General features: G+C 40.5%; 1 protein-coding gene across 23 annotated transcripts in view; it reads right to left on the bottom strand.

Annotated features, from left to right (window-relative positions):
• Positions 1-23,102, bottom strand: part of kmr (kramer) — a 302,338-nt gene that overhangs the window by 55,593 nt on the left and 223,643 nt on the right. For 12 of the 23 annotated variants that reach the window (XR_010949184.1, XM_067763422.1, XM_067763421.1 and 9 more), the window contains exons 2-4: positions 19,972-20,328; positions 15,261-17,757; positions 6,846-8,091 (exon numbers count right to left, since the gene is read on the bottom strand). Coding sequence is in view for 22 of the 23 variants with exons in the window: in XM_067763422.1 (XP_067619523.1) it covers positions 6,846-8,091; positions 15,261-17,757; positions 19,972-20,003 (3,775 nt within the window). In the remaining variant the exon portion in view is untranslated. Of the gene's footprint in view, positions 1-6,845; positions 8,092-15,260; positions 17,758-19,971; positions 20,357-23,102 lie in introns of all 23 variants that reach the window. The other 11 variants (XM_067763428.1, XM_067763432.1, XM_067763429.1 and 8 more) reach the window with 3 other exon arrangements.

The following is a 23,102-nucleotide window of genomic DNA, read 5'->3' as shown; positions in this document are numbered from 1 at the left end:
AATAATAAAAAAATTTTTTTAAGTTAAACGGTTTTATTGAAAACAATATTTACATGAAGTAATAATAATACTAAAAGCTAGAAAATAATTAGGGTGGTCCTAGGTACTAGTCATCACACTCCTCATCAATCAAGGGCGTTGATCAGACAATTAAATAAAAGCGTGTAACTAAAAAAATTTTTTTTAAATTATTTTATTTGAGTTACAAATTTTGTTAAGTTTATATGAATGAGTATACGTTATAATGCACTGGTATACCCTTTAAGGACTACTTAATGAGTACTTTAGGAGTGTGTAAAATATATACGAATACACCACAATTGATTCTCACACGTATGCAACATTTATTTACATTTCGAAATCTTAGGCCAGGATCAACTATTTCAGCCCGGGATACTCGGTTAGACTACTTCATTGAACACCTACGGGTGAAACCTTTGCAAACAATTACTTAATGGACTTCTACTTCATACTGGATTAATAATATAATACCATGATCCACCCCTTTTTTCCAGGGTCGCTGATATAATGGCACCAGAACTTTCAGTGTATAAATAGCAAATACTTTTCATACCAAAATAATACAAATAATTCTAAACTAAAACGCAATAAGTACCAAACACTATCCGCTTTAACTTGAGATCTAGCTGTCCAATAAATGTGGTTTTTTGCCTGAATGTGTTGCCTGTATAACTGCCATAATATCATTTGAAAATGTACCTCTATTTAAGACTGAGCACTTGTTTTAATTTTTCTGGGAACTTTTTATGACTCTCCCATTGTGTTTTGGTTTGGAAGGCTTCATATCGTTGATGACTTTGCAGAACTATCTATTGACTAACTCCACATATTATATATAAACAAAGTCTACCTTAATTATAATATTATAATTCATAACGAATTCATAGCAAAGCAGAATTGTTTTATAGCAGCAGTAAATAACACAAATGCTACATACAAATCTACATATAATGCAAGCAAATTACTTCAATTAGCTCGAGTACTTATAATAACCACGTTCTTTTCGAACCAAGCTGCAAAAGAACAGCGCACATCTTATACAATTACATGTTTTTTGCAATCCGTTTGTAAAAGAATGTGGCTAATATATTAGTAACTAGCCTGCTATGTTAAAGCGAAAGTTATGATGTACTCAAAGAAATAAACCGTTAAGCAGAAAAGAAATGCAAGCAAATTAAACTACATTCAAAGACACACAAACTGAAGGAAAAAGCAATTAGAGGGTAAGAGTTTATGTATTTGGTTAGAACGGCAGAAAGAGAATACTTATCATAGAAGAAGAAGAAAGTTATTCAGATGGCATAGTAAAGAGCTAAATAAAGCAGTTTTTCATAAATTTAAGTGATTGTAATTTTTCTTTGCCTTAACTGTCGCCGTATTAACTTTATGACCTTCACGCAGTGAGAGTTTTATTCATTAAATATATATACCATACATTTACTGTAGCGAATGTTATCAAGAATCACAATTCTCTAACTCCGGTTATGACGAAGAAAAGGTAAAAGCAGGGAATGTGAGATACATACATTTAAACCTTTTTCTTTTCTGGCTAAAGTGTTTCGCTTTTTGTACGCTTGTTGCCTGCTCGCAACGCAAAACCGTTACACTTTTACCCTGTATAAAATGGCGGTGTGGCAGTGCAACTCTGTGAAACTCTCAATTCGCTCTTAAGTTCCACATATACTCTGTTAATATGAGTGAATATGGTGAGTTGAAATGTTCCTTGTATGCACTATAAATGTTGACAATTTTCTGGGGTAGGAGTAACTCTATTAAGGCTTTACCATTTACTTTAGCAACAATTTATTTCAGAAAAGATAACGCTATTAGGTAGCTAGACGACCGAAGATTCCTGAATGTGATACGCATACAGTCCAGAAACAAGTGGAGACATGAATGTGTAGACATTTTTGCTCTGCGCACCTATAAAAAGCGACGAAACGCTGAGTCACACACTATCTCGGCTGCCAGTTCGAAAATGCCCCATTTAGGGAAACTTTTGGAAAGCGCCCTTTTTAATATACTAAAATTAAACTTTTATTTTTCAAATCAAATGTCCATTCTTCACTATTTTTAAATGGATTTCAGAAATGATCAGCTGAACTTGGATAGAAGGGTAAATACATATTTACTTTCGTCATATTAAGTCGGTTTCATTTTTGTTCCCAAATTGCAGAACAAAATTGGGGCATCTGGCAATAGATTTTTGAGTAACTTCCTGGAACTAGAGTCTTGAAACTTAAGAACCCGATGACAATGCCAAATGAGGGGAAAATGTCGCTTCCCAAGGCAGTCGGTTCTATGTACCGGAGCGACTCGGGATTTTTCCCGACCAAGGACTGTCATTTCAGTGTGACCACATCTAATTTGTTTCGTCCCTCCCACAAATTGTCATCCTCCCAGCAGCTCCTTGCAGCAGGACTGCTCCATATTCTCTTACTCCGGGAAGGCATCGAATCCAATCCGGGTCCGTCTCCTGACCCCGGTCCTGAGAAATGGTTTTGCTGCATCTGCCGGAAAAGAATCTTTTTAGGACGGTCATACTCTGTTCAGTGTGTCTCGTGCAAGGGATGGTTGCATCGGACAGGTTGTTCTGGGCTTGATCCCAAAACCCGACGTCCACGTAACTTTTATAAATCTTTTGTGGCTCCTTGCTGTTCACGCCCAAGGGCGTCCCGTAGTCTACGCCTAAGCGCCCCCACCCCCACTACCTTCCAGCAGCCCCGCTGCTCAGCAAGCCACAACAAGTACCCGCTGCTGCTCGCGCCCCACGGCGCCAACAACTCAAACAGCTGATACCAGTCATAACTACTACCTTCGTAGTAGAGTTGGTAGCAATGCTGAGCATCAGCCCCTGCCCCCTGGGAAGATTACGGAGATAGTCGATTTCATGAAGCGGCACAACATCCGCATTGCTGCGATTCAAGAGACTAAACTCACAGCAAGATCTGCATTGCAGACCTGCTCTGGGTATAATGTCCACAGGAAAGACCGCGAGAGCGGAAATGGAGGCGGTCTCGCGTTTATCATACACCACTCTGTGCAATATTATATATTTGATCCTGGCATCGACCGCAGGGACAATGTCTTAGAACGTCAAGGCCTATCTGTCCTGTCAGGCGATGCATACCTAGAAATCATCAACATCTACTTCCCTCCTGCCACCTGTTGCCCCAGTGGATACTGCCCTAATATCAGGGCCTTACTCACTGGCAACAATCGCATTATCTTAGGCGATTTCAATGCCCATCATGATCTATGGCATTCAAACTTGCGGGCGGACAGTAGGGGTGAGATGTTGGCGGATCAAATAGAAGAAACAACGTTCTGCTCAATAAACGGAGACGCCCCCACACGTATGGTAGGAAGCTGTCACAGCTCGCCAGATATCTCAATCATGAGCGCAGAACTCGTAAACTGCGTCAACTGGCAGCCGATGGTAACATTGGCATCCGACCACCTGCCCATACTTATTTCGCTTGAGCGTACCGCCGACTTCATCGTCACTGAAAAACGCACTTTCATAAACTTCAAAAAAGGAAAGTGGGAAGAATATAAATCCTTTACAGACAGCCGCTTTGCTGCCCTCCCTATCCCGACTGATTCCCGCCAAGGGGAGCGTGCCTTCCGTAAGGTCATTAAATCCGTCTCGGCATATTTCATTCCCGCCGGGAGAATTCCCGAAATCCGGCCCCACTTCCCGGCGGAAGCCGCAAACTTAGCGAGAGAACGTGACCTTATAAGACAGCTTGATCCAGGCGACCCCCAAATAAGGGATATAAACCAACGCATCAGATTGCTTGTGGATGAACACAAGCGGGCGAAATGGGAGGAGCACCTAAGAGGTTGTAACCTCTCTACCGGTGTGGGTAAACTTTGGTCCACCGTAAAGTCTCTATCGAATCCGACTAAGCACAAAGACAAAGTTTCCATCTCCTTTGGCGACTAAGTGCTGTCGGACGCGAAAAAATGCGCGAGCGCTTTCTGCCGACAATATATAATGCATCCTACGGTCGACAAAGATAGAAGGAGAGCCAATAGACACGCACATAAACACAAATTCAGCGCGTCACCAATCACCATCACCGCTAAAGAGGTTGAGGACGCCATTGGTCGTGCTAAACCATCCAAAGCAGTGGGCCCAGACGGCATAGCCATGCCGATGCTTAAAAGCCTAGGGAAAGAGGGTTTCAAATATTTAACGCATGTCTTCAAACTGTCTCTTTCCACCTTTGTCGTTCCTGAGAAATGGAAAATGGCCAAAGTGGTCCCGCTACTAAAGCCTGGGAAACCAGCTAACATAGGTGAGTCGTATCGTTCGATATCTCTCCTATCGCCAGTGGCAAATACGCTTGAAGCCATCTTGCTCCCTTATTTCCAAGCAAATTTGCAGCTAGCCGATCATCAGCATGGCTTCAGAAAACTCCATAGCACTACCACCGCGCTAAATGCCATTAGCACCCAGATAAATTGCGATTTAAATCAATACCCCCACCATAGAACAGTACTCGTAGCGGTAGACCTATCAAAAGCTTTTGATACGGTCAACCATGGCTCGTTACTGCAGGACCTGGAAGGGTCTACCCTTCCCCCATGTCTTAAAAGGTGGACCGCAAATTATCTGGGTGGTCGGCAGGCATCGGTTCAATTTAGAAACGAAACATAAAAACCAAGGAGAATTAAACAAGGGGTGCCACAGGGTGGTGTCCTATCCCCACTTTTGTTTAATTTCTACATATCTAAGCTACCTTCACCACCGGAAGAAGTCACAATCGTTTCCTACGCCGATGACTGCACAATAATGGCCACAGGCCCAGGCCCAAAGATCGATGCGCTATGCAATAAAATAAACGGCTACCTCCCTGATCTCTCCAGTTTTTTCGCCTCGCGAAACCTGGCATTATCACCGACTAAATCTTTCGCGACCTTATTTACAACATGGACGTCCCAAATGTCGACCATTTTGAACATCCACGTCGATGGCACTACGCTACCGACTGTCCTACACCCCAAAATCTTGGGTGTGACGTTTGATCAGGGTCTACATTTTGGTGAGCACGCAGCCGCAATTGTTCCGAGAATTCAGAGCCGTAACAAAATCCTCAAATCTCTCGCTGGCAGTACTTGGGGAAAAGATAAAGAAACGCTCATGACTACATACAAAGCAATTAGCCAGCCGATTACGTGCTACGCGTCACCCATATGGTCGCCAAGCCTAAAAATCACCCACTGGAAGAAACTACAGGCCTGCCAAAATACTGCTCTCAGAATCGCCACGGGCTGTCTTCTTATGTCCCCAGAACACCATCTGCATAATGAGGCGAGAATACTCCCCATCAGGGAGAGAAATGAGATGCTGACCAAACAGTTCCTGTTGAATATCCAGAAACCTGGGCATCCCAACAGACATCTGATTGATGAACCAGCACCGCCTAGGGGCTTAAGGAGTCATCTCCGTAAGCATTTTGAGGAAATACGGCACCTGAGAACCCAGCCGTATGAAGTGAAAAAACACAAGCAGGTCCTTGGTGAACTCCATAAACAGGCGTCGGACCTTTATGCCGGGAATTGCCCGGGAAACGCGTGTCACTCTTGCTCAACTTCGTTCTGGATACTGTAACAGGTTAAACTCTTACCTATCCAGAATCAACCCCGACATACAAAATGTATGCCCCGCTTGCAATGTGTCCCCACATGACACCAACCATCTCTTCAATTGTAATGTGGAACCAACGCCTCTAACACCCCTTTCCTTATGGTCCACCCCTGTTGAAACGGCAAGTTTCCTTGGACTCCCGTTAGAGGATATTGATGACAATTTGTGATCGGTCGCGGCTATTAGGTGGGGCGAGCATCGCCACCTCGGGCGAGATATTTAGAAACTTCATACCGAACGAAGGGAGAGGGGTGAGGTCAGAGAAACCTGCTATTGAGCTTCAAAATTTCAATCTCACACATAGTTCAGAGCACAAAGATTATTCAAAAAAATACGCAAAAAATCCGGTAAGTGGCGCACGGGCACATATGTATAATAAAACTAATTCGAAATTTGGAATTTTTCGGTTGATTTTTATGTTATTTTCTGGAAATCTGGAGGATTGAAATTTATACATACTTCAGAAGCCAAAGGGACTGGAATACCTATCACAAAATGTACCACCAGGGGCCGCGATCTCTCGATCAATTTTCAAACGACTAACCGCTAAGCTATGAATCTGAAACTTCACACATAGTTCAGAGCACAGAGACTATGCAACGAAAGGGAAATGAAAAAGTTAAAAAAAAAAATTTAACACTTTATGTTCGTCTCGGTCCTCTTATTATATTTGACGGGCATTTTCGAGTTTTTGTTTTAAATTAAAAAAAAAACATTTTTTAAGGTTTTTGAGCTCTTTTTTAAATAAGAATAAATTGGAGGGGTCCACCTCTTTACGGTTTCAGCAATATATACAGAAACGGTTGACCCTATGCAGAAATATTACATAATTGAAACCAAAAAGGGAGTGCAAAACTTCTGTCAATCTTTTGTCCAACACTGGCTATGCTCAGCAAAATTTAGATTGAACGGGTAGTTTTACATAATTTCTTTGCGCAGTCACTTGTTAATTTAATATCTGTCCCTCAAAAATTACTCACGTTCAAGTTTTTTTAGTAAAACCCCATTTACAAAACTTGTTATATGTTTAAAACAACCACACTGCGTGAAGGTCGTAACGTTGTTAACTGCCCGCAAAATGTTACAAGAAATACGGCGAGTGTTAAGACATATTTAAATATAAATAAACCAAGCAAATCAAGCACAAATAACTTAAATATTGACATACCTTCATCATCCGATGAGTAACTATTATAACCGGCTGGTGCTATATTTGCGTGTATTTCCGAACGACTACGTTGTATACCACCCACACCGCTGACAAGGCTACCACCTGCTAAGTTGCTACCTGCACCACCCGTAGCTGCAGTCACGCCACCACTGCTCCCACTGACAACTCCAGCTGCAACACCACCAACCGCACTACTGACGCTCTTGCTACCAGTTGCATTTGTATTGCCATAATGAGCACCGCTCGCCACCGTCGTCGATGCGAGCAGTATATTTGGATTGCTGCCGAGCTTCGACATGGCGGACATATTGCTACCACCTTGCTGCACGCCCTTACGCGTCAACGGTGACTGCAACATACGCTGCTTCCACTCCAGCAAACGTTTCATTGATTCTTCACGTTTACGTTCGCCATCAATTGCTGTTGGTTGGTGTTGTTGTTGCGACTGTGTTTGCCGTTGCTGCTGCAATGTTTGTACCTGTTGCTGTTGTGCTGCTGAAGTGGCCGCCGCGTTATTGTAGTCATCATCGAAACCGCCGCTGCGTTTGGGCAAGCGCGCACTTGCCGAGCGTAAAAATTGTTCGCTCTGTTGGATAATCTGCTGCGTCGACATGGTCGGCGTATATACAGGTTTTTGCGGTGGCAGTGGCTGCTGCTTTTGTTGTGACTGTGGTGAGAGCAGTGCTTGCGTCTGCGGATGTAACGATTGTGATCGCAAATGCGCCAAGCTGCTTGTATTCATGGCAGTTGTTGTATTGCTGCGACTCATACGTGGCATACTGGCGGCACCCTGTCCATCGTGAAATTGTTCGCTGCGTTTGTGTGTGCGTTCGTAGGGATTTTCATAACCAATTGTATGCACGCCGCTACCTACAGGGCTGAGGAAATCGTTGGCGGTGCGATAGCCACCCGCTTGCTGCGGTTGCGCACTGGCACCACTCTGTGGATGCTGTAAATAGAGTGCACTTTTACGCATTTTCTCTGCGTAACTCGCTTCGGAATAGTAAAAACTATCGGGCGTGCGATTAATATCTAACGATGATTTGGGTCGTGGAGCTCGCACTGCATCCGGTTTGATTGTAGAAGGCATGTTTGATGTGCCTGCAGCGGCAGCGGCGTTTGCTGATTCCACGCGTGCTTCGTATTCCAAAAAGTCCGCAGAATGTGGTCGCACAATAGCTGCAGTAGGTTGGACGCGTAAATTGCTGCTGCTGGCGGTCAGTTGCTGCTGTACGGCTGCGGACTGTAAATAAGAAAATTATGAGTTTTTGATTATCTTTATTGTTTTTTTTTTTTAAGTATTTATACATTTATTATGTATTATTATTTTCTCTCAGCTTTTTGTAGTCAAACAAATAGATCAAAAATGGAAAAAATATCAACTTTAGATCATATAAGGTGGAGGTAAAGAACGAGATATTTGATTTAAATTCATTGACTTTTTCAAAGGTTGCACCAGAATTTAGAGTGTATGTGGTTGAGTATGGTGGAATCACCAGGTGAAGTAAATGAAAAAAGACAGAAGATGTACGCTATCTGAAACGGTAGGTAGGGATGTATCTTTAACGGTCAGAAGAGGGTAAAATTTTTACCCGCTTTGAAAAAATAGGTGTAGAAAAATAAACACTTTGCTACGAAAACCATTACAGAAACTGATTTCTTCAGCATATCAGCGCCACCTAAATAAATAACTTCAGTTAAAAAAAGGTTATTATAATCACTGGTACTCAAATTACCGATAACAAAGCATTAGTTATTTAGGTAAATTTGAAATAGTAGGAAAGGTATTCTATGTAGTATAATCTATTAAAGTTTATAATCAAATTCATTGACCTCATTTCACCCAATTCAAGTAATTTTATGGAAAATTGCAGTAAATGAATATTTTATGTTAACGAAAGGCAATTGCTATCAGAAAATAATTACCACGAGTATGTACTAATGTATGTAACTAGTTAGTATATATATGTACATATGTGCGCTCGAAAGCCACATTACAACAAACAATATTGCGTGCTCAAGTAAACTTCTTGTATCGCTTTTCGATGTGGCATTAGCGGTAAGTCATTTGCTTTATAATTTCCATACATACCGAGATACGCAGAAATAAATAGCGAAAAGTAAAAATAGCGAATAAAAGGTTACAGAAACAAAAATGTATGTATGTATATATATATGTGTGTGTGTGTATTATGTAAAAACAAACTGATGAAACGAAAGTTGTACGAGTAATTCTTACTACAGTTTGTTGAACAAAATCCTACTGACATCTGACGTGAGCACAGGTGCATGCTTAAGTGAAGTCACATGCACACAATACCCTCATCCATGTAAATATTGTATTTGTTAATGCAACAACGTATGTATGCCCAGTGAAAAAAAAAAAAAATAATAATAATATGCTCAAGTAGAAAAGAAATCTGCGAAGAAAGGACTATAATAAAGGTAATCTGGCTTGAATGATATTTAACCGACATTTAGGCCGAGGTTATCTTAAAATGTGTTGTGTGATTTTAAATGCTAATGATGTAAAGATTGAAGGGGCATACCTCAAATGACATTGGAATATTGTGCGAGAATCTTATAATTCTACTAGCAGACCCGGCAGACGTTGCTCTGCCCTAAATTTGGTATATCTGCATACATTTTAATAAGCTTTTTCCGTCTAAATCTGCCCACGCCTCTCTACACTTTTTCCCAATCTTTGTATTCACTCCTCCCTCCGTATTTTTCGCTTCATCTATCTCCATCTTCGTCTCATTCTATCTCTTTCTCAGTCTCCTTCTCTCTTTTCTCTTCTCGCAAGTTTTTCTCATTCTTCTTCATATCTTATTGCTAGCCCCAGAGGGTGGTATGTATTTTGTTCCAGTCCCATTCCGAATCTCAGTCCCAGTCCCAGTCCTAATCCCAGTCCCAGTCCGCCTCTGGTCTACTTCCCGGAAAAAAGCATAGTAAATACTAATATAGGCAAACTTATATACCAAATTTCAGGCAAATCGAATAGGACGTATGTAAATAGGTATGTGGGTATTATTAATTCATGACTTTATTTCGGATTCGCATGCATATTTATCAGTTTTGCCAGGTTGATGCGACTAAATCGAATATCACAATGAAAATTACTTAAAAGCTCTCAAAAACAGCTTTCATTTGATATCCAAAATACACACACATTCTAGGGCTATCCGGGTCCATGTTTTGGCCTATATCTCGAGACCCTAGTCACCAATAGGTATGAAAACTACCCTGTACTAAAGCACTCATCAACAGCTTTCATTTGATATCCATATTGTATAAACACATTCTAGGGGTACCCGGGTTCACGATTTGGCCTATATCTCGAGACCCTAGTCACCAATAGGTATGAAAACCACCCTGTACTAAAGCACTCATCAGCAGATTTCATTTAATATCCATATTGTGTAAACACATTCTAGGGGTACCCGGGTCCACGTTTTGGCCTATATCTCGAGACCCTAGTCACCCGGTATCAAAGTACTCATTATATAAACCTTCCCCGTGGAAAAATACATATATATACCAATTTTCATAATAATCGCTCCAGTAGTTTTTGAGTTAATCGATGACATACATACAAACATTCATTTTTATATATATAGATATATGGCTAAACCGATTTGGGATTTCAAAATCAACTAACCATCATCTCTCCTTCCTGTATCTTTCCTAAAAATTTCATGGCAATCTTTCTATCCGTTCTCGAGTTATGGAGTGACAATCAAAATGTACACTTCTTTTTATATATATAGATTGGAATACTTTGCTTAGCATAGAGCATGTCGAAGTGAGGCACAGGAGCAGTGTGCTGGCAGTAGCGGTTTTTAGGTTGAGTGCGGCTGGGTATAATCTGTTGGTGCACAAGTAGACAGGTAAGCTAAAACCCTGTGTGCTTGTTAAAAGAGAAATTAAAGCTTTGCTTCTATCTGATTTCAATGATAAGTTAAAATGTTTGCCTTAAGGATTGCAGTAAGAAGTAATGACTGACTTAGGGGTGCATGCGACATAACAGGCCAGCAACGGCTATCATCAACAAGATCACCGCTGGAGCGAGTTTTAAAGGATTAGGGATTATCCGAAGACGACGTTGATTCGTACCATGCCCTATAGGAGAGCGTGAATACCAACAGAAGAGGTGAGTAATATTTTGGTCTTATTTTAAGCGAGGGTTTATGTATTTTTACTTACGTTACTTTAGTTTGGATAAAAGTTTTGGACCTACCTAAGAGCGCTATTTCCTGAAGTGCTCTTTCCTCCGATTACGGGTATATTAAGATCTCCTTGGATGAACAAAACCAAAAGTTTAAAATTTTGAGATGCCTCGGTACGGTGGCTAGGTGGGTTAAATCCTGGCTGTAAGCGCTAATACAACAGAGCTTGTTCTAGCTACGAGAAGGTACACGGTCCCTGTATTTAAACCAGTTGACAACTAGCTGACATATAAGTTAAATAAAGGGGACATAGCTAGAAAAGCCTCGGTCATCTTGTACTGTTACAGAGAGTGTGGCTATCTTCTAGAGTATTGCACGGTCTATATGATATGGTTGTCATCCGCAACCTGTAATGTAACTAGGTTTTGGGACGAGCGATATAACCTTATAAAGCGTTGTTCCTGGATTTAACTTCATCCATAGCAAAACGCACACTGTTAGCGTTTAATGGGCGGGGTATGGTGAGCTTCATTTTTGTGTAGGCTAACCGACAACGTTACAACGTCCTACAAGCGGAGATCATCACTACTAAGGTCGGTTGGAATGTTATTTAGTGCGCCATGTTTAAAGAAATTAGTCATATACTCGGACAGTCAAGCTCTATTAAATCGCGGAGCTCTAAAACTGTGCTGTTAAACGTGGTAGCATTGATATCGAGCCACTTTTCTGTAAAATTTTCTGGGTCCCACAACTTGCAAGCTAGAGGTGGATGCCAATGGGGACTTAAGAACATAGCTGTCCACTTGCAATTTGTTTCTGAAAAGGTGTGGTGCGGGTCAGCTAAGTAAGCGCAGAATTGAACACTTTTTTCAAGTGTCGTAATCCTCCAAGGCAATTGTTGATGCCAAGCGCTCAGAAGGGCTAGAGCTCACTGAAGCCCATCTCTTATTGCAAATGTATGGAAATTATTTAGCAAACTTGTATTTATGGTGCACTGACCGGAATAGAACACATTTGTAAGCCCAAAAATAATGCCTCTTCACGGAAAAAATATCCATAACTGCTCACTATGTTGCTTTGGTTGCTACCTATACTAGACTCAGATACATAACATATGACCCAACTACCAACCATAGAAAACATTGTTCATAATATTTAAGAAAAATACATTTAGACAAATGTAAGTAAGTAGGTGAGCGCGTGCTTTTAACGTAAGTGTAACTTCTTGTTCGTTGCATGCTACATACTCGTCTACGCAATGCTCTTACATACGAAATGCCTGCGGGATATATGTTGGACTACTTACCATGTGGTAGGTAGTAGTTAGAGCAATGCGAAAGGAACAACAACAACAACAACAATTTAACTAGCACAACTATGTATTTTGACTGATGTGGCGGTTTTGATCGCAACTTTGCAAATTGCCAACACTCAAACTCCCTCCGTTTAGGCGCCATCAAAGTACCTACGTTAGATTGTTTCCAGTTCTTATGGCTGCTAAATACCTACTCGTTTGTGCATGACTACTACTTTATTTATACACTCATGCATGCACAGTAGTAAGTAAATAATATACTAGTTGTACATAAAGCACCATTACATACATTGGCTCGCTAGTTGACTTAAACTGGTCATCTTTGTGTAATGGGTGTACTTTTAGGTGGCAAGCGCTGTCCAAAATCTGAACAGGCATAGGATTATTATGACTTACAAAACTTAAATTCAAGTGGATTACTTATGCTGCTATCAAAATTGGCAAGCCATTTTCTCTGAACCGTACGAGAGTATGAGGGAGATTCTAGGGGTTGATACGCGCAATACAAAGCTTTATAAAGCTTCATAGCTTCCGCACCTCAATTTTCAACCTCATCTACCCGAGGGTAATCCTGTTATATATGATGTATGTATCATGCACATATTCAGCAGACAAGATTCTGGCGATAATTCCTAATAGACCTAGGGGGGATGGCGATATGACCTAGAAAGCTCAATGTGGTCATATTAGATCATTTCCGAGATGGGCGGGTTAGTATCTCAATGGTGCTTGTTACCGGAACGTACCGGATATATCTCAGCCAAAGGACCATCAACATCGATAACACTTGCCAAAACTGCTATGATTCGTGTGCCTTTTCCCGGCTGTATCAAAGACAATTTTGCTGGGCCTGCAAGAAGCAATATTGAGGCTTTCAGGGTTGCGAAAGCACGCGTAACCTTGCATTATACTATCAGCCGAAGTAACGACCTCTCCCCGTTCGCATTTGAAAATCATGCATTTAAATTATAACGAATTAACTGGATAGCCACAGCAATCTAAAGTGTAAATCGGTCTGGAAGATCGGTGGAGAGAAAACGGAGACGGTCTCACATTTATCATCCCGTCCAAAATAATATATTGTAACGAATTTTGTGAAATCCTGGTTATTATGCACCTTCTGCTAACGTTCGAATCGCTAAACTGTTAAATAAATCACTCCAATATGCAGTATTGCAAACTGATTTATTTAGCTTGCTTTGGGAGTAGTACAATTATACGCCACTTCATAGCTAATAGCGTGTTTAAATCAAAACTGATTAGTTATTACTCACTTGCGCTGCTTGTATACTCTCTGTTGCCTCGTCCGCATACTTCTCCAAAGGTCTAGATGTTTTACCTCTCGAACTTTTTGTAACTCCTGCTTGGTTACCAGATATATACGTGTGTATGTGTGAGTTACTACTTCGGCTGATGACTACATCTGTGTGGGAGATCTCTTCGTTGCCTTGTACATAAGTGTTGCTAGCTTTAACGTGTACATGTATATAACAGTGGCTGCTTCATATTTTTATTGTTGCGTGATTATTTACCAACAGCTTAGTGATGCTAATATTCGTCACAATATTTAACCAAACCTTGGTCAACATTGAAAGTCTCTGTGAAATTGGACAAAGCATTTCATTTACTGCTGAAGTTCTATCGGACTCGTAGTCATAACTCCATGCAGACTCAGATAAACTGCAAGATTAAGCAAAAAGCCCTCACCGCAGGGCAGTCGTCGCGGCGCTTGATCTCTTAAAAGACTGTTGACACAGTGAAGCTTGAGGTATGTGTGTATATTACCTGCCACAAGATAAAGGTTCCACTCGATATTTGTACCACATACAGGAAAGAATACGTGGTGTCATGATGATCATATATCGAGCTTCGGCGAAGTCAAATATCCACAACTTTTGGAAGATGTATCGTGAAGGCTGAATTTCCAAACCCTTTCCTTGTGTACTTTGGCGTTAAAGTTCGCAAGCTGATTTTGGTGCCTTCGCGAACGCAATCATGGTACGTCTTTTCTATGTAGAGAATATTAACTAACGTAAATCTTGTAAAATTATAGTCCATAAAAGTTTCTCGTGGTCGTCATCAGAAAAAAGAAATTTTTACAGTTGTAAGCTGTTTACAGGTAGGGATTTTCACGTGGCGGCACCCAAAAAAAGCGCACAATCCGGGTACGAGGTTCGGATTTTAGTCGAACCTTACGAAGGTATGCCTTCAGCGCTTATTTTCTATGCACCTAACGCGCTAAGGCTACAAAAACTCACTGCCGGGTGTATAAAAAATTTGAGCCGAACATGGAACCTCTTACATGGTCCATATATTTTTGTAATTTTCATTCCGGTTGTTTCTTTCCACTATACTCAAAAAAAGCTTGCGTTCGCATACATAAACCGTGAATTCTACAGCGCTTAAATGTTTGGCCTATTGGGGCAAAGTTTGCAAAGTGAAATGTACATTTTATGGCACATTTGAGTTGCTTCATTATGGGTAATAAAGTTGCAAATGAATTTTGTCCATTGAACGAAAAGTACATGACGGATACAATTTGAGAGAATAAGTTTGGAAATTCTGAGTTCCTTTTTCTAAAACTCCTAACTTACAAAAAAAATGTTATTGTGTGTATATGTGTATGTGTGTTAGAGGTAAAAATACAGGGGGATGCAGAGGTATAGGAAGGTAAAGAGGTAGAGACGGACGCAGAAGTAGAGGTAGGAAATTTGGAGTGAAGGTGGGAGTAAGAGAGATAGTGCGAGTAGAGGTGAGAGTGGGTTTAGGATAGAAAGATAGAGAAATGGGAATGAAGATAGGAAATGGATGAAGAGAAGCAAAGTGGAAGGATGGGGCAAGGAATATTTTTCAAATATATGTAGGTAATCCAATTTTCTAGCAGTTTTTTATAAAAAAGCAAATACAAGATAAATAAAGTCGACTTACCTCTAAATTGTTGGGCGTATAACGATTTGGCATAGCGGGCACATGTTTGCTGCCATCGTAGCTCGGTGGACTTAAGGGTCTCCGATAACTGGCGGCTTCTTGCAATAGGGCCTCCTGTGCTGAGGTGGGCATATCCGCCACCTGAGTCAAGTTGTATATGTCCTCATAGTCGGAGAAAATGCGATTTTTCGAACGTCCATATGCATCTGGTGTACGTCGCTCCGCATTCGGATAAAGCGCCGACAAATGTGCGGGATAACGCTGTTGCAGTAGCTTTTGCATATAGAGATCGCGTTCGCCGTAAATATCTTCAGCGGTAAGTTGTTGCTGCTGTTGTTGTTGCAAACGTAACATTTGCCCCTCAATATCCATATAATTAGCGGGCGGAGGTGGTGATTTTGGGTAATCTTCTGGCGACAAACCCATATGTTGATGGAATTGTGCTTCCAATTGATCTATAGAATATTGTTGTTGTGCTTGTTGTAGACGCAGAGCCGAAGAGACATTACCGGTGCGTGCATCGTATATGGCATGATGTTGTTGTGGTTGATGTGCTGTGCGTATTTGTTGTTGCTGATTATGGAGCGGCTGCTCTTGTTGCATTTGTTGTAGCGTAGGCGACATAAGACTATTGTGACGTCCACCTTGTTGGTGCTGGGGATGATGTGCTTTGCGTTCGTTGTCAATCGAATGTTCGGGACTAGGTGAAGAATAACCGCCATCATTAATGCGTCGTGGTTTAGGGGGCGCGTTTGCATACAACGGCTGGGCGCCGCCGCCTACGCCACCGCTATTGCTGCTCGACGCTGAATTCGCATTGGCATTCTCTGAGGCGGGTGTGACTTGACCTTGATTGAGACTCATTTTACTTTGTTGCGATTGCAGTGTATGAATACCGGAGTCCGAATTTTCGCCGCTATGGTTGAGTGACGAAGAGCCGCTCGGATGATCAGACTCACCGCTGTTTGTCGCTTGCATTGTCGTGGCTGCGGTGAGAGCGCGGACCCATTGCACCATCGATTCACCAGTCTCAGCTGCAAGCCAGTAGGTTCGCATATTTTGATGTTCACATTTGAAAGCATACTTTCTATAGATCTTGTCCTCTGGCAGGCAGGCAGACACTTTGTACGATGGCAATAGTATGGAGCCCAGCAGTTTTTCCTCCTCAGGTCCTTTATAGTAATATAGGCAATATTCGGCTAGCACAAACCAGCGTTTGCGCCAAACTTTTAAGCCATCCGAACCCTGCTTATATAGCCAGCCAGAGATGGTGACTGGCGACGTAGGTGGTCGCTTGGTTATTGGTGATTTCAGCGCTTGCATGGAGCCGACACTTTTCTTGCGATCTAACGCCGCATGCGATGGACTTTTGCCAGACGAATCTTCCGAGCTGGGTGTGGTCTTTTGTACCACAGTACCACCTTTCACTGTCGTTATCTGTGTTTGACAAGCTTGATTGACGACTTGTCCGGGATGATTTTGTTGTATGAATACAGGACTTGGTTCGGTGCCAGGCGTTTGCATTTCGACTTTGAGGCGTTGCTGCTGCTGTTGTTGTTGGAGCTCCTCCTTCTGTTTTTGTTGTTGTTGTTGTACATGTTGCTGCTGTAACTGTTGTTGATGTTGTAACTGCATTTGCAATTGATGTTGCTGTTGTTGTTGTGCGTAAATTTGCTGGTCCTGCGAGCTGTAATGTTGTTGTTGCTGCTGCTTTTGATTCACCTTCAATGGACCACCAGCAGCTGGCTGAAATTGACTATTCAAATTCAAAGTGGAGGGCGGCGCGCGTCCAAATGCCGCCGCGACGGTTTGCTGTTGTTGTTGCTGTAGCTGTTGCTGCAACTGTTGGTGTTGTAGGGACATTGATGACATGATACTCGATGACTGACTCATATTGAAATGCGGCGCTGGTGGATTCAATGCTTGGCGCATAGCGAATGTGCGCTGCTGCTGCGCTGCAGCTTCATTTTGTGTTTGTATCTGCGCTTGCAACTTGGCTTGCTGTATTTGTTGGTATTGTTGTTGTAGCGCTGTGGCAGCAGAACTCTGCATACGACCAGCGGCAGTTAAATAGGTACGCTCGGTGGGCGACTGATACAACTGTTCGCCTCCACTATTATAAGATGACTGATGATATGGCGAACTGTGTGAACTGCTCGAAGTGTTTCCGCCAGCACCGCCACTGGCCAAATGTTTGAGCAGCAATTTATTTGGCTGCGGTTGCATATCGATGGGTGAGAGTGGACCACCGCTCGAAGAAGTGGCCGTAGGACTTTGCTGATAGCCACTGCCACTGCCGCTGCCACCACTACCACCATGATAGCCACTCATTGCACCAGCTTGTTGATGAAAATTCGGCGAGTGTGTGGCAGCTCGATAATCGGCGATGCTCTTTTGATAGGCAAGTGGCAATTTATTTTGTACGCCCGCTTGTTGCAGTTGTTGGAGCTTTTTGGCGTCCATGGTGGCCGCGTTGAAAAGCGGCGGCGCCTCTAACCTGTAAAGTAACAGAAAAAGGGCAATTAATATGCATAGGACATATGTAGGTATTGAATTCAAGGCAATAATACAGAGCAAAAAAAAAAATAAATACTAATAAAGGCTTGGCAATAAAATAAAAACAAAACTTTTACATGCGACTTTGCCTCATGAGAGACCTTGACGGCGCATATCAGCTGTGTAAATAAAGCTGACGCAGAAAACAGTCGAGGAAATCGTTGCGGATCTACCTTTCAGCCTGTAGTTATATTGTCATTAAAGAAACTCAATCAATCACGCAAATGCATCGGAAACCTCGTTAATCAAATAATCTTCTATATGAGCATGCGAGGTTCGCACGATTGACGAGCTTTTACGAAGTATTTTCTAGCTTTTATGAGTTGCTCAATTATGTTCTATTTTTGTTACTTCAAATTAATTTTAAACTAAGCGGTTCTTTAATAGAGTAAGCTACTCTTGTACTGGGAGCTCTACAAGGTCGATTTGGCGAGGCAAGGGCAGCTGATTATTTTGAAAAATCCGGGATAGGGCTCCTCGAGTGTTACCGTCGGCAGCACAGCATGCCTATTTTAAAGACAGCTTAACAAAAACGGCTAGCCATTCGAACAAATAAAGGGCTCCTACATAGATCACACGGAATAAGCTCTAGGTGAGTTTTTGGACATCGCAGGGGATTAAACAATGTTCTGTCTGGAGCCATCGAAAGGGTTTTGTTTGGTTTAGGAGTCTAGTGGTATCTCGCTGAATTCATTATTTCTGTGGCGTGTATTCCCAATCAATAAAAAGGTGTGCAAGGACATGCCGTAGCAAGGTGATATTTTGCAGGATTGTCGGACATCGGCCGACATTTTCGGATTAATCAAGGCTCATATTTCTATGCTAACTGTGGTACAGATGTTTCTCTTGACATAAGAAATGCCTTACGGCAGCTGTTTGGAGGATAATGAGGTTGAATCATTGAGCCACTACAATCTTTAGTATCCAACGTTTGATAGAACCAGGTGAAAGCATTTCGGTTGGACCTTTCTTTACTATCTGTGGTATATTGTTAGTCCCGGGCTGGTTTCCTGTCTATAATGCTTCCAGTTAAATGACTTTCTCGCTATTATCTAGGCTGGTTCTGCAGATTTTGCGAGGTATAAAGCTTGGTATTTTTTAATTTCTTGTGAACAGGAATATTAAGGTTCTATCCAGCTAAACCTAGAGACCATAACTTCCAGCTCCATTGAATATTAATGATACGGCCGTCCCGCAATTGTTTTAATGCACTAGATCTATATCAGTCGTAATAGTTGGTTAACAGTCACCACCCAAAATAGTGGCGAACACCATGTTACAGGATGCCTTTATTAACCAGTCTGAGAAACGTATTTCCACCTAGCTCTGTATTAATAATTCTTTTTTTTAACGGATTCGCTTCGCAGGCTCGTTAAAACTAAAGTTATTGTCCCCGGAGTAACAAATATTAAAGTCACCGAACAGGCGTAGTAGCCTAGATTCCGGTACTAGACTCAGAAATATTGCTTACGACAGTCTTCTACGATTGGACTTTCCAGAAAGTACATTTCTCGTTATTTTTGTAGACGACGTAGCAGCTGTCATAAAAGCTTGAATAAAATAGATAATGTGCAGTGTAAATAAATGGACGACGATGGCCACGGCGGAGGCGGTTGGGGGCCAGCAAATAGAAATACCCACCTCAACCAGATATCTGGAGGTAAAGCAAAACAGTAGGCTGATCTTCTACTCGTAGCAGATGTAAGTTCAATTTTACTGCAAAAGTGTCCATATTTACTCGTGATAGTCACGTTTCTTTATTCGATTTTTTAATTGCAGAAAAATATTCGGGAAGCTCATAAATTTTTAACACGCTTATAATGATTAGCAAAGAAAATGTTACGCATACGCATCGGTAATCGTACTTTTTTGGTAGTACGGACTTACCGCTTCTCGAAATTGTTCCAAAAGCATTTGGGGTTGTTTTGAGTATGAGTGATAACTATTCAGTTTCGAGGTAGAAAACATTTTTCAGAGCATTGAAGTTTAGCGGACAGTGTTATAAACAATTAAATTTGGACCTCTTCTAAAAATTGGCTCGACAAATTTTAATTCATAAGTCACCTTTTCATAGACCGGGTCACATATATAGTTTTATACATAAAAACATTTATTTATATTTTAAATTTATCTTCACTGAAAGCAATTTACTCACCAATCCCATAATTGATAAATGCAACCAAACATTTTGTATGAATTTTATGTTGTCAGCCACATACAAATGTAATGGGATTATTTTGTGCGTTTGATGCTTTAATCAATTTTTATTTATTTAATTATCATTTTTCCAACTTTTTACAATGCATTTAGCAATTTTTTTCTTTTTAAATCTATGCGGCAATGTTTTTCGTAGCGTAATTAGATTATTCATAATTTTTACTAGAATCTCGTTGCGCTTTTCACTTCACTTTAATTGCATATTTTTTTTTTATAATTTATCTTATTTTTACTCAAATGAGTGCAAATATGTTTTGTGATATGTAAAAGTTAGTGGTTGTTCATTTTACGTTCACTATTTTTTATTTGGTTTTAAAATTAGGCTGCGAAAACAAATTTCATTGCCAAATACTTTAACAAACCAAAAAAAAATTTTTTTTGTGCCTTTAGTGTATATTATTTGCTTGCATGTATGTGTGGGTGTGCGTGCCGCTAGTTCGCTGCAAAACGCATTCAAACATATTTTAATACAAAATTCGAAAAGTTCATTCACATAGCATCATGTGACTCAATGGTTGTCTTTAATAGATGATGGCATCGTTAGTAAAGAATAGCTCAACTTGTTGCTTGGCTTTACGTGCGATAAACTTTGTGTAGCAAGACTTCACCTAAAGCATGCATTGAACTCATCTCTCTAAGTCAAAGTCTGGGCATACTATGTTAATTACGTCTTACTGCTTCTTCTTCAATGCACTCAAGACATTTCCGTATTTATATATACACTCGTATGGCATGACATGTACTTAGTTTATACCCTGCATGGACATTTTGGATCATTATGCAAACACATTTGGCTAACGTTGTCATTAAGGTTCATATCCTTCCATTTTGATTTTTTTTGTTTTTGTGTCCTAATTTCCCTGTTTGCTATGCAAATATTTTATTATTGTTAGCTTTAAAGTTTCATAAAAGCATTATTATTTGATCGCATATTATTTTGTGCATATACATATGTTTGAATGTTTTTTTTGAGTGGTAAGTAACAACTTTTATTTATTTTATACTAAAAAATAAAATAAAAAACACACACCTTAATGCCACTTAAATAATAATTTTAAATTGTGTAACTAAAATTATAAAAACAATACAATGGACAATGGTTAGTTGACACAAACAATTGAAGAAGACACCACGCGAGTGTTGAAACAATTTGTATTGTTTTTGTAATTTTAGTTACAAAATTTAAAATTATTATTTAAGTGACATTAAGGTGTGTGTTTTTTATATTATTTTTTAGTATAAAATAAATATACATATGAATATAGTATTTAAATTGTTGATTTCTACTGCATTTATAAAATGCATTAATCCCTTTACTTGCATTTCATAAAACCAGTTAATATACACTTTTGAAAAAAGAATAGTTCATATTTATGCTATTAATAAGCATGATGGGCATAGTGCACTAATTGTGAGTGTCTTAAACTGTTAATAATAGTAAAAAAATTCATCAGCACCACTAAAATTTAGTGGTATTGGAACGTTAATTTCACTCTCTTTTTTCACTAAAAAAATGTTGAAGCTTACGGACAATAGTAGGGAAAAGCTAGTGAATATAGCTATACACAACATTTTAAAAACTAGCGGTATTGGAATATGATTTTGTTTTCACTAAAATTTACTGAAACCCATGGAAAATAGTGAATATTGTGGAGCACGGCAATCACATTGCCTAAGGCAATAGCAGGATCATTTGCATACATCGTGCGACAAACCAATTCGTTAGCCCAATAAATGTAGGGCAGTTGATTTACGCGTTGGCGATTACCGAAGAAGATTTAACGATGAGTTGTACGAGCTATACGCAGACATCAACATAGCCCAGCGAATTAAAACGCAGCTGGCTAGACCATGTTATGCGAATGAAAGATGACGCTCCGGCCAAGAAAGTGTTTCTATGGAGACAGAGGTAGAGTGCGCCCCCTCCCCCCTGCATTGGAAGGACCAGGTGGAAAACGATTTAAACTCCCTTGATGTGACCAATTGGCGCCGGTTGGCAGAGCGGAGCGACTGGCGTGCCTTGTTGGACGGCCATAACCGTTTAAACGATTAAGCGCCAATTAAGTAAGTAAGTAAGTTGATTTACACCTCACGCAATCACACTTCTTGCCGCAGCAGTGCTGAATTTGGGTTCGTTCGTACCAATATAAAAAGTGTCAGGTTACCTAATTCCAAAGTTTGGGACTTTAATATATAATATGTATAAGAAAATGCTCACCTCCTTAAAAATTGTCAACTTAAAAAAATTATCACAATAAAGCAATACTCCCTGATAGTTAAATGAAAATGGAAAACCAAAAAGAGCCTAGTATGGCGCTCTAGGGAGTCCATTAGTCGCAGTGCAGGGGGAAGATAAGACCTAGCCGAAACCGATTGTGAAATTGCAATGGGTATATTTAACTCAAAAACAAATCGTTTCTTTCTCTATTAACAGCCTTTAAAATATCTGAAAAAAGAGGCGTAGAAGTGAGGAGAAACTGCAGAAACTCAACTCATCATTAAACGTATCTGTAAAAAAGGTCGATTTGAAGAAATCAGCAAACAAGTCTGCTGATTTAACTGAATACTAGCAGATAGAGCCATTATAGGACATTAAGGGTGAAAGAAGTTTTGACTTGGCATTGTCTTAAACTCCATATTTCTCTTGAATGGATTTTTGTTTTTAATTACCGTATTTGTGAAATAATTTAAAATACTTATTCCGCAGGTTTAGAGACTTAATATATCTACTCGTATAACACGTTAATTATACGTTTTTTCGGATATCGAGCATCTTGAAGAATTGGAACTTCAGATATTTTATTTCAGAATAATTCAAAGTATTCGCGACCTTATCGTTTTCTCGTAACAGCCTAAGGAACTCCCCGAACGCTTTAGGAATATTGATGGTCCTCTGCTGGGTATTCATTCGGCATGCTCTGGTAATTATCATCGTAAAGGTGATAGAAACAAAATTTTTGGAACGATTTGGTATTACACCGTTGAATCTTCTGGGTCGCATACAGCCGCCCTCGGGTAGCACTTGATTAAACCAAGGAGACGTTTCGCGCAAAGCAAATAAGGCGATCA

The sequence above is a fragment of the Eurosta solidaginis genome, chromosome 1 (genome assembly GCF_040869045.1).
Source record: "Eurosta solidaginis isolate ZX-2024a chromosome 1, ASM4086904v1, whole genome shotgun sequence".
Lineage (NCBI taxonomy): Eukaryota > Metazoa > Arthropoda > Insecta > Diptera > Tephritidae > Eurosta > Eurosta solidaginis.
Note: the sequence above shows the minus strand (reverse complement) of the source record. Positions and strands in the feature narration are given on the sequence as shown.